A 12,537-nucleotide genomic window follows, 5' to 3' on the forward strand; every position below is an offset into this window, starting at 1 on the left:
AAATTCCTCATTTAAGTTATGAGAAATTCTAAGGGGACTTTGCAAATTCTGCATCAATAAAACTTTGATCATTAAGGACTTAAGCACATATTTCAGTCAAGCAATGGAAAAAGTTGCTAAATACTCCACTGTGCTAATATCAGATGATTTCAGGATTTTTAGGATCACAATTACTGACTGCTCAAATATCACCTTATCAGATACGCCTAAACAACCAGTCTGCAATAGTGCCTCCCTCTTCACTCCCTGCCCCTCATCTTACCTTTTCTCATAGCACTTCACTATGAGACATTTTGTTGCTTGGCCTCCCTCCGTTAGAATGTATGCTCCATGAAAGCAGGGGGTGTTTTCTATTTTTGTTCTTGTGGTAACCCAACACCTAAAATAGGCTCGGCACTAGTAGGCACATAAAAGACATGCAGAACTATCTGTTGATTTGATTTAATAACACAGGGCTTCCTTCTATCTCTAAAATTCTACATTAATCTTTTGAGGAATTCCTAACCTCCAGAGTAACCAGGAAAGAAAATTCTCAACTCTTCTAAGAACTGGGCCTGGGGAACTTAATCTGTGATGGAGGCCTTAAAATCCTATGGGAAACCACTGTTCTAGGTGTAGTGGTTTCCATCTACTACTGCATTTTGACATCCACATCACTACTATTCCTATCAAGACCACTGCTGATCTTCTAGTTGCAAATTAAATACACATTTTGAAGTATTCATCTTTCTTAAGTTTTTGTCTTGAGACTCTTATATTCTCTGGCTTCTATGACACTATACTCCACTGATTCTCATGTCACCCTCTGACTACTGTTTCCCAGCCTGTTTCTGGGGTTCTCCCTCCTATTTCTGTCCCTTAAATATTAGTGTTATTTATTCATAAAATAAAATAAACATGTATTGAATACCAACTATATGGCAGCTCCTGTTCTAAACATGTCTTTGAATAAGATAGATACATAAGTAGTATGGTGAAAAAATAGACGAAACTTCATCAATGGATGAATGGATAATCAGATTGTGGTATATACATACAATGGAATATTATTCAGCCATTAAAAGCAGCTATGCCAAAAAAGGCCAAAAATTACTACAATGTGGATGAGCCTCAAAAACATGCTAAGTGAAAGAAGCCAAATGCAGAAGGTATTGTATAATTCCATGTATATTAAATAGCCAGAATACGTAAATGAAACCCGTAGAAACAATGCAGATTGGTGGTTACCAGGGGCGGTGGGGAGGGAGAAACAAGGAGCAGTGGCTTAAGGAGCACAGAGTTTTCTTTATGGATAATGAAACTATTTTGGAACTAGATAGAAATGGTGGCTGCAAAACATTGTGAATGTACTAAGTGCCACTGAACCGCTCATTTTAAAATGGTTAATTTTATGTGAATTTTATCTCAAAAACAAGAGGAGAAAAATTAATGATCGGAAATAAATGAACAAATAAGAAAATATCAAGACCAGGCGCCGTGGCTCACGCCTATAATCCCAGCACTTTGGGAGGCCAAGGCGGTCAGATCACCTGAGGTCAGGAGTTCAAGACCAGCCTGGCCAACATGGTGAAGCACTGTCTCTACTAAAAATACAAAAATTAGCTGGGCATGGTGGCGCATGCCTCTAGTCCCAGCTACTCCAGAAGCTGAGGCAAGAGAATCACTTGAACCTGGGAAGCAGAGGTTGCAGTGAGCCGAGATAGGATCACTGCACTCCAGCCTGGGCAACAGAGCAAAATGCTATCCACCCCGTCCAAAAAAAAAGAAAAAGAAAATATCAAATAGTAATAAATGCTGTGATGAAAAGAAAAGCAGGTAATGTGATAGGGAGTGATGAAAGTATGGGGGATTATTTTAGGTTGAGTAGCCAGGAAAATTATCATTGAGAAAGGGAAATTTAAGGTGAAACCCAAACAATAACAAATCCAGTCTTGCAAAGATCTGGTAGAAGAGAGTTTCAAGTAAGGGAACTATAAGGCAGGAATGAGTTTGGCAGGTATGAGAACCAGAAAGACTGGGGGGCTTTCTGGAGCTTAGAAGGGAAGAGGGAGACTGGAACAAAAGGGAACAGAGAAGTCGTCAGGGGAAGTCCAGTATATGAGGACACTAAGTCATGGAAAGGAGTTTGGATTTTATTTTAAAACAATGGGAAGCCATTGTAAAGTTTCAATTAGGAAAATACTGGTCTGTTTACTCCATTCAAAATTATTTTACTCTAATAATAAACAGACATGTTTAAATTTTTAAAAAGATCCTTTTTACTGCTAAATAAAGAATAAATTATAGAGGGGCAAGGGTAGAAGAGGAGACAACTATCATAAGGCTATTGCAGTAGCCTAGGCAAGAGATAATGCTGGCTTGGTAGCAGTGAGGTAGAGCAACATATTAGATCCAGGAAATATTCTGGTGTGTAGACCAGACTTGACAATGAATTGTATATGGGAAGTGGGAGAAAAGAGTGATCAAAGACGACTCCTAGGATTTCAACCTGAGCATTGAGTAGACGCTAACACCACTTTCTGACATGGGAAGACCAGGGAAGAAATAGGGTTAGAGGAGAAATCTTGATTTCTAGGTTGGATATATAAGTTTAAAATGTTTACTAGACACCCAAACATAGACATTAAATAGTCAATATGTGATATGTGAATCTGATATCAAGGGCGAGATCACAGCTGGAAATATAAATATGGGAATAATCAGCATGTGATTGGTATTTAAGTCTGTAGAGCTGGATGAAAATACTTAAGTATAAAGAAGAAATCATTCCAATACAAAGCCTTGGGTCATAATATTGAGTGACCTAATAGGAATCCCGAAGGAAAGGAGGAAAGTTTGATAATGAAGAGGATGGGGCTCAAGGAGGGTCCTCTTTCATTTGCAGAAACAAAGTCACTGAGAGGTAAGAAGAAATAGGATCCACAGTATAGGAGGAAGGATGAGTTTCTGAAACAGGAGGATGGCCTAAAATTCAGCTACAGATACAAATGGATGTGAAATAATGAGAGAGCTCCCCTGTGACCCCTGGGAGGAGGCCAGGTCACAAGGTAATGAGTAAGAAAGTGAACATACCAGGGAAGTGCAATAGAATCGCCTCGTAGTGTTCACTGACCACATGGTACTTATGGTCATGAATTTAAAGTGAAACTAGTCCATGCAGTAATTTACCCCCAACCTGTTGGCCCCAGCATTCAGCTGCTCAGGTGTAGGCATGACCCAGGCAGATGGGTCAACTTAATTAGGGGTGGGTTTTACTGGGTTATCAGGATAGAGACAAGATACAGGGAGGGACAAGTTGCTGAATGGTTATGAGATGGATGGGAATAAGCAGAGTCACAAGGGAAGAGAGAGTATGAGGAAGATGATGGATAGTGAAAAGGAAAGAGTCTAAATGAGGTCAGAGAACTTCTGATGTGGGAGTACTAGATTAAGCATGCTGGAAGGATGATGGATAGGTTGCTTTAAATCTCAATTAGTAAATAATGCAGTTCTCATTGATGATAGTGTCAAGGACATGCTATGCGGGTGGATGCCTGAGATGAAGGATTCCCCAGGGCTCCATCTTTTAACTTCTTTTTTTCCTTTTACTTGCCTATCTTGGATAATTTCAATCTTATGGCCTGTCATCTATAACTTCCAAGTCTGTCTCTCTGATTCAGATCTGTATTCTGAGTCCTAGACTGACATATCTCACTGTTTGCTTGAGTCTTTTTAAGTCTCATGTCACCTCAAACTCATTATTATTCAAAATTGAATCCATTTTCTTCACTCATAAACTAACTAAAAAATTTTATTGAAAACACACTGACCTAGAATCTGTGCTAGAACCTGGTGAATCAGAAATAAATAAGAGGCCAGGAGCTGTGGCTCACACCTATAATCTCAGGCCAAGGCAGGAGGGATTGCTTGAGCCCAGGAGTTCAAGACCAGTCTGGGCAACAGAGCCAGGCTCCGTTTCTACAAAAACTTTTTTAAAAAAAAGCCGGGTGTGGTGGTGTGTCCCTGTAGTCCCACCTACTGGGGAAGCTGAAGTGGGAGGATCACTTGAGCCCAGGAATTGGAAGTTAAGGGTTAGCTGTAGTTGTACCACTGTGTTCCATCCTGGGCAATAGAGCAAGACACTGTCTCAAAATAAATAAATAAATAAAAGAAGGAAGATCTTACTCTTAATGGCTTCTTTTACCTTTTTCTCTTTCTCAGTAAATGGCATGAGTGTCACTAATCACTCAGGCCAGAACCTAGGAAGTCATCTGTCTGAGATCAGGTTTTCTAGAACCTAAGATGAGATTCTTGTGAAAGTGACTTACTGAGGGAGTATTTTAGTGTTTTCAGGGGGAGAGTGAAGGAGACAGGCTATGGGGGGGGGGGGGGGGGGGAGAAAAATTAAGCAAAGATGTGGTCTCAGCTACAAACTAGTATAGCCTGGTGTCCCAGGAAGCTTGGCACCTAAATTGCACCACAGCATTGGTTCTCACCGAACAACAAGTCTGGTATTTTATGCCCCTGTGTCCATCAATCAATCATTGCCTCAGAGAGGGTAGCGAATGGGCAGAGGAGGGACTGCAGCTTCCCAAGTGAGGCAGGAGCCTCCAGTTCAGCGGAGAGCAGTTCCCCAAAGGAGCCAGCTGTGAGCTATTAGTAGCCAACACCCACCCAGCTGGAGGAGAGATGCATCAGCCTGGGAAGGGGATCCAGGTAGGGCACCAACCACCATGGTTGCACCACTCAGAACCAGCTTCTTCCATAGCTTCCATTCAGGCATAGCTTCTTTATGATTCTTACTGGTCATAATTTCTGAAAAAACTGTTTAGAGGAAAGTTAGTGAGATAAGCCACAGCCCCTGATGCTGCAATTGGTCGCTGACACCTATCATTGCCTCACCCCTTCTAGATTCCTCTCCCCATCAGCTAACTCTTCAGTTGATCCAGGTGGCTTTTCTTTTGAGGTGAGCCCCTAATGTCCATGCCCTTATTAGGATATGGTTTCTGTATTTGCCAATTAAAATTAAAACTGGGCATGAGAGTAACAAAAAGATGCCTCAGAGGCTCATCAGAGTACCAAACACATTCCTCACTGCCTCTGTTATACAGTAGCATTCTTACCTCTTCAGGATGACTTAGGGTCAGCTACCTCTGCCAGTATAGGAACACCACTCTGTGTATCTGATATGTTGGCATGAGGAGCCCAAAGTGACCACATGGAAGCCAAAGCTCTAAGTTTGGTGGGACTCTTACAGGTCTTTTGGTAGAAGCATTCTGCCTCTAAGACCCAGGACCTGTAGAACAACAAAGCCTAAAGATACATAGACAGAAAGCACAGATTATCCAAGTGGGTTAACAGAAGTGATAGAGAGTGGAGCCATTCCTGCCTCCTCCCTTTTATTCCCAGATCCATGTATTCTACCCGTTGGAAACACAGAACCATAAAACAGCCATTGGTTTAAAGTGTATACCACATCCTGAAGAATGGCACCCCAACCTCACAGGATATAATCTCCAAGATGGTGCCTCAGCTTTGCCATCAAGAGGCCATCCCAAAACTCTATCATGCTAGCATCCTCTGGATAGTGCTGTGTGTGGTTAGGACCAGTGGATACTATGGTCATGCCCGTACTGCCATACTCTTTTGCTATAAAGTAGGTATCTCTACTATTAAGCAGGGTCTCTCTCATGTCTGCAGGTAAGTGATTCTGTGAGCCGTAAGATAGTGGTGCAGCCAGGAAAGGCAAACATGCAGAACTCATATCCATTCTGATAAGGATACAGCATGGCCATTTCCAAGGTACTAGGAACCTAATGCAGTCAAGTTGCCACCAAGAGGCTAGCTGGTCTCCTTGAGGGATGATGCCATATCAAGAGCTCAGCTTTAGTTTCTGTTGCAAGCAGGTCAGACATTCAACAGCAATGGTCGCTGGATTACCCTTAGTGAAAGGGGAAACCATGGTATTGGTATGATGCATAATTCCCACTGAGGTAGCCAAAGACAGAGGATGGATTAAATCATCCTACTTGCTGGATGCTCTGTCTCAACCAGGACTCAACAGCATGACGAGAATTGTCTTGCAAATAGTATATAGGTTTCGGCTACAGATGGCATAGTCTTGTTTCAAAATCTTAAGGGTCTGTGATACAGCTTTCCCACTGAAACTTTCCAGAGGCTCCACAACGCATTTTCCTCTACCAGAGATTCTTCCAGTATGGGATCTACCAAGTCATTTGACCAAAGTAGCAGGACTGCTTGTACCCTATCCTGAACCTACTACACAGCTCTTTCTTTCTAGAGTTCTGGGCTTGCTCAAAAAAAATTGTTTTCTGTGTTGCCCAATAAATGAATTTGATTATTCAATTATTTGATCCAAGGGTGGAACATTTTCAAGGTGCATTAATTTTTGCTTTACCTAGGATGTTCTGACATGCCCCATAGCAGCAGACACCTAAAAACAACGTGACAAGCCCCAATCTTTTACAGGGTTTATCTTTCACCCTCTGGTGTACTTGCATCTTTCCATCCCTTTAATATACTTGCTACTTCTTGCTCATCAAGTCTCATTAACATGATGTTAGTGTTAATATATGATGTTCCATGTGATAGTCTTTGGAATGTCCAGATGGGCTAGGCCCCTTCAGAATTTATTGTGACAGCTTCATTAATATAACATTGGGGCAAAACCATGGATAAATACTGTTGGCCACCCCATGTGAATGCTAACTGCTTCCTATCCTCCTTTTTATTAGATATTAAAAAGAATGCATTTGCTGATATTAAAAAGAAACCATTTGCCAGATCAATAGTAGCATACCATCTACCTCAGGCTGTGACAGTCTTCTCTAGCAGAGATACTATCCCTGACACAGCAGCTACAGTTGGGGGCTACTAGTTGGAAAAGTGTGCAGTACTCCATCATTTGCATGATCCCTAGTTTTGGCAGGGGCCAGATTGGTAAACAAAATCCACCTATAACAAGGTTCACATGTATACAGATTGTCAACTCCCCAAACACTACATAAAGTCCCATTCTTCCTACCAAAATGAAAGTCAAAGAAGAATATAGTAACCACAGAACTGGAAAATTAAAGTACAAATTTCCCCAACTAAAAAAAAAAATTACTTAATTTTTGTATGTGGCTTTTAAAAATGAAGAATTGTAAAATTATCTGATGTTGTCCTTTATTCCTTAGCTACAGATTTTTATTTTTACTTTTTGTAAATAAGCACTAAACAGGTCACAAACAGTTAAATAGCATTTTCATGTCACCATGAAGGCTGGAATTGGGGCACTCATCCCTGATACTTTCTTCTCTATGATGAGACAAACAAGATACATGCCAGCATCACAGCCCTCCCTACTAGGGAGCCACCTCCACCCCAAGACACATCATGCAGCCAGCCTTCTCACCTGGCTAACTCCAAGCATTGATTCGCCCTGTCAAAGCCAATCCTTATTTTCTATATAAACCTTCTGGTGCAATTCCACTATAATCTTTACTTTCACTTTTTGGAGTTGCCTATTTTCAAATGAAAATCACTGGCTTTGCAAATGATTGCAGCATGTTTTCGGCAGGTTCCATGGTGAGTGCATTGTCCCTGCATTTGCGGTTGGACAATCTAATACTCATTCTAGAGCTTTTTAATGTAATGGTGCTGTGATGTCTTACTTAGTTCCTTGAAGATTTCATTACTGGTAACTGAATTACACTAGTAGTAGGAATTCAGCCCAAGATGTGTTCTTTAATTAAGAGCTGCAGTGTTTGACAGTATGTCAGGGATGAAGCATGCCTGGAAATGTGAAGATGTTTAAAAGCTCTGTATTCCTCATTCACTTTTCTTTCTTTCTCTCTTTAGTCTCCCCCAGATATGTCCTTCCCAGCATCTTTGGCTGCACAGCATTTCCTTCTGGAAGAAGAGAAACGAGCAAAAGAACTTGAAAAACTTCTAAATACACATATTGATGAACTGCAAAGACATACAGAATTTACTCTTAATAAATACTCCAAGCTAAAACAAAATAGACACATATGAGCTTTTAAACTTTTTTATTTGCTTCCCCCCCACCAAGAAAAAAGCTCTGGCAAAATATTTACAAAGCTGATTAATGAAATCAAGAAATTCTGTTCTGTTTCCTTCAGTAAATAATTTTGGTAAGGCAGCTAGAAAATAGTAAGTATTTTGTTCGATAAAGCTGTTTGCATTTCTGCATAACATGCTAAATTGTCCTGCTGTAGAGTTACTATAAAATAAACATGACTATTCCAAAAGAGATTTTTTTTTCCAGTCTAAGGAATATGTTGGAATTAAATATGCAGTTTTTTCCTCACTTGAATCATGTATACTGAAAACCCATTTCCTCAGCAACTACACAAAATAAGGGAAAGGGAAGTGCTATATTCCAGATACAAACGACTCAAAGGCAGCTCAGTTGTACTGGTTTTGAAAACTCAAGGATTTTATAAATAAAAATATTTAAGTATTTCCAGTTATGTAAACACTCTAAAATTCTACAATTTTTTGAAAAAAAAAAAAAAAGCTATAGCTTTACTGTTTTTACATTCACCTTTATAATGTCTGTCTGTTTCAACACAATGAAGGTACATGGAATGTGCAATTTACAAACCTAAACTATATGTGCCAAAAATTAACGCTTTTTTGTTAGTACTAATTACTTCACGGACACGAACAAGATAAAGGAAATATGAAGCATTACTGTTGCTACATTTTTCTTTGTAATCACCTCTGTTTTTAATGCAATGAAGGAATGTAAAATTCAATGGACTTGAAGCATAAATGCTAAATCTGTATAGAACAGTAATAGCATGGCTGTGAACAATAAAACAGGTTACAAATACACAGCAATAATAGAATATACTTTAAGAGTTTCGTGTGTGTGTGTGTGTGTGTGTGTGTATATATATATGAAGAGAGATTATGAAAGAAGGTAAGTCCTACTACAGCTTTTATGGTTTTCTATTTCCCTTTAAAGAAACAATCTCAACATACTGAAAGATAAACCAAAATGCCATTAGGTAACAAGTGTCATTTTCACGTGAAAAATACAGAGCATTGTAGACTTCAGATGACATGACCACATGTATTTGTATAGCTCTGGATGTTGGAAGAAAAAGAAAGATGTATTCGTATAGCTCTTGATGTTTGTCTTAGCTTAGCCTGCTATAACAGAAATACTACAGACTGGGTGACTTAAACAACAAACATTTATCTCTCACAGTTCAGAAGGCTGGGAAGTCCAAGATCAAGGTGCCAGCTAATCTGGTGTCTGGCGAGGGCCCACTTCCAGGCTTATTGACAGCCACCTTCTTGATGTATCTTCACATGGCAGAGAGGAAGTATCTCCCTCGTTTCTTCTTTTTTTTTTTTTTTTTTTTATTATACTTGAAGTTCTAGGGTACATGTGCACAACGTGCAGGTTTGTTATATAGGTATACACGTGCCATTTTGTTTTGCTGCACCCATCAACTCATCATTTACATTAGGTATTTCTCCTAATATTATTATCCCTCCCCCAGACCCCCACCCCTCGACAGGCCCTGGTGTGTGATGTTCCCCGCCCTGTGTCCATGTGTTCTCATTATTCAGCTCCCACTTATGAGTGAGAACATGCAGTGTTTCCTTTTCTGTCCTTGTGATAGTTTGCTGAGAATGATGGTTTCCAGCTTGATCCACGTCCATACAAAGGACATGAACTCATCCTTTTTTAAGGCTCCATGGTGTATATCTGCCACATTTTGTTTATCCAGTCTATCATTGATGAAGATTTCGGTTCGTTCCAAATCTTTGCTATTGTGAATAGTGCCGCACTAAAAATAAATGTGCATGTGTCTTTATAGTAGCATGATTTATATTCCTTTGGGTATATACCCAGTAATGGGATCACTGGGTCAAATGGTATTTCTAGCTCTAGATCCTTGAGGAATTGCCACGTTGTTATCCACAATGGTTGAACTAATTTACACTCCCACCAACAGTGTAAAAGCATTCCTATTTCTCCATATCCTCTCCATCATCTGTTTTTCCTGACTTTTTAATGATCGCCATTCTAACTGGTGTGAGATAGTATCTCATTATGGTTTTGATATGCATTTCTCTGATGACCAGTGATGATGACCTTTTTTTTTCATATGTCTGTTGGCTGCATAAATGTCTTCTTTTGAGAAGTGTCTGTTCATAACCTTTGACACTTTTTGATGGGGTTGTTTGTTCTTTTCTTGTAAATTTGTTTAAGTTCTTTGTAGATTCTGGATATTAGCCCTTTGTTAGATGGGTACATTGCAAAAATTTTCTCCTGTTCTGTAGGTTGCCTGTTCACTCTGATGACAGTTTCTTTTGCTGTGCAGAAGCTGTTTAGTTTAATTAGATCCCATTTGTCTATTTTGGCTTTTGTTGCCATTGCTTTTGATGTCTTTGCCCATGCCTGTGTCCTGAATGGTATTGCCTAGGTTTTCTTCTAGGGTTTTTATGTCTAACATTTAAGTCTTTAATCCACTTTGAGTTAATTTCTGTACAGGGTGTAAGGAAGGGATCCAGTTTCAGCTTTGTACATATGGCTAGCCAGTTTTCCCAGTACCATTTATTAAATAGGGAATCCTTTCGCCATTGCATGTTTTTGTCAGGTTTGTCAAAGATCAGATGGTTGTAGATGTGTGGTGTTATTTCTGAGGACTCTGTTCTGTTTCATTGGTCTATATCTCTGTTTTGGTACCAGTACCATGCTGTTTTGGTTACTGTAGCCTTGTAGTATAGTTTGAAGTCAGGTAGCGTGATACCTCCAGCTTTGTTCTTTTGGCTTAGGATTGTCTCGGCAATGCGGGCTCTTTTGGGGTTCCATATGAACTTTAAAGTAGTTTTTTCCAATTCTGGAAGAAAGTAGCTTGATAGGGATGGCATTGAATCTATAAATTACCTTGGGCAGTATGGCCATTTTCACGATATTGATTCTTTGGAGTGTTCTTCCATTTGTTTGTGTCCTCTTTTATTTTGTTGAGGAGTGGTTTGTAGTTCTCCTCGAAGAGGTCCTTCACATCCCTTGTAAGTTGTATTCCTAGGTATTTTATTCTCCTTGAAGCAATTGTGAATGGGAGTTCACTCATGATTTGGCTGTTTGTCTGTTATTGGTGTATAGGAATGCTTGTGATTTTTGCTCATTGATTTTGTATCCTGAAACTTTGCTGAAGTTGCTTATCAGCTTAAGGAGATTTTGGGCTGAGAAAATGAGGTTTCCTAAATATACAATCATGTCATCTGCAAACAGGGACAATTTGACTTCCTCTTTTCCTAATTGAACACCCTTTATTTCTTTCTCTTGCCTGATTGCCCTGGTCAGAACTTCCAACACTATGTTGAATAGGAGTGGTGAGAGAGGGCATCCTTGTCTCATGGCGGTTTTCATAGGGAATGCTTCCAGTTTTTGCCCATTAAGTATGATATTGGCTGTGGGTTTGTCATTAATAGCTCTAATTATTTTGAGATATGTTCCATCAATACCAAGTTTATTGAGAGTTTTTAGCATTGAAGGTCTGTTGAATTTTGTCAAAGGCATTTTCTGCATCTATTGAGATAATCATGTGGTTTTTGTCATTGATTCTGTTTATGTGATGGATTACGTTTATTGATTTTCATATGTTGAAACAGCCTAGCATCCCAGGGATGAAGCTGACTTGATCGTGGTGGATAAGCTTTTTGCTGTGCTGCTGGATTTGGTTTGTCAGTAATTTATTGAGGATTTTCACATCGCTGTTCATCAGGGATATTGGCCTAAAATTTTCTTTTTTTTGTTGTGTCTCTGCCAGGCTGTGGTATCAGGATAATGCTGGCCTCATAAAATGAGTTAGGGAGGATTCTCTCTTTTTCTATTGATTGGAATAGTTTCAGAAGGAATAGTACCAGCTCCTCTTTATACCTCTGGTAGAATTTGGCTGTGAATCCATCTGGTCCTAGACTTTTTTTGATTGGTAGGCTATTAATTATTGCCTCAATTTCAGAACCTGTTATCAGTCTATTCAGATATTCAACTTCTTCCTGGTTTAGTCTTGGGAAGGTGTATGTGTCTAGGAATTTATTCATTTCTTCTAGATTTTCTAGTTTATTTGTGTAGAGGGGTTTATATTATTCTCTGGTGGCAGTTTGTATTTCTGTGGGATCGGTGGTGATATCCCCTTTATCATTTTTTATTGTGTCTATTTGATTCTTCTCTCTTTTCTTCTTTATTAGTCTTGCTAGTGGTCTATTTTGTTGATTTTTTTCAAAAAACCAGCTCCTGGATTCAATGATTTTTTGAAGGCTTTTTTGTGTCTCTATCTCTTTCAGTTTTGCTCTGATCTTAGTTATTTCTTGCCTTCTGCTAGCTTTTAAATTTGTTTGCTTTTGCTTCTCTAGTTCTGTTAATTGTGATGTTAGGGTGTCAATTTTAGATCTTTCCTGCTTTCTCTTGTGGGCATTTAGTGCTATAAATTTCCCTCTACATACTGCTTAAATGTGTCCCAGAGATTCTGGTACATTGTGTCTTTGTTCTCATTGGTTTCAAAG

The 12,537-nt window shown here is 39.4% G+C and overlaps 1 protein-coding gene across 1 annotated transcript in view; it reads left to right on the forward strand.

Annotated features, from left to right (window-relative positions):
• The window catches only part of DEUP1 (deuterosome assembly protein 1), a 98,843-nt gene extending 90,078 nt beyond the window's left edge, over positions 1 to 8,765 (forward strand). The window contains exon 14 of the mRNA XM_005579349.4: positions 7,843 to 8,765. Within this exon, the coding sequence (XP_005579406.2) occupies positions 7,843 to 8,019 (177 nt within the window). The 3' untranslated portion in view covers positions 8,020 to 8,765. The remainder of the gene's footprint in view (positions 1 to 7,842) is intronic.
• Positions 8,766 to 12,537: the final 3,772 nt, after the last annotated feature.

This window comes from Macaca fascicularis, chromosome 14, assembly GCF_037993035.2.
Source record: "Macaca fascicularis isolate 582-1 chromosome 14, T2T-MFA8v1.1".
NCBI lineage: Eukaryota > Metazoa > Chordata > Mammalia > Primates > Cercopithecidae > Macaca > Macaca fascicularis.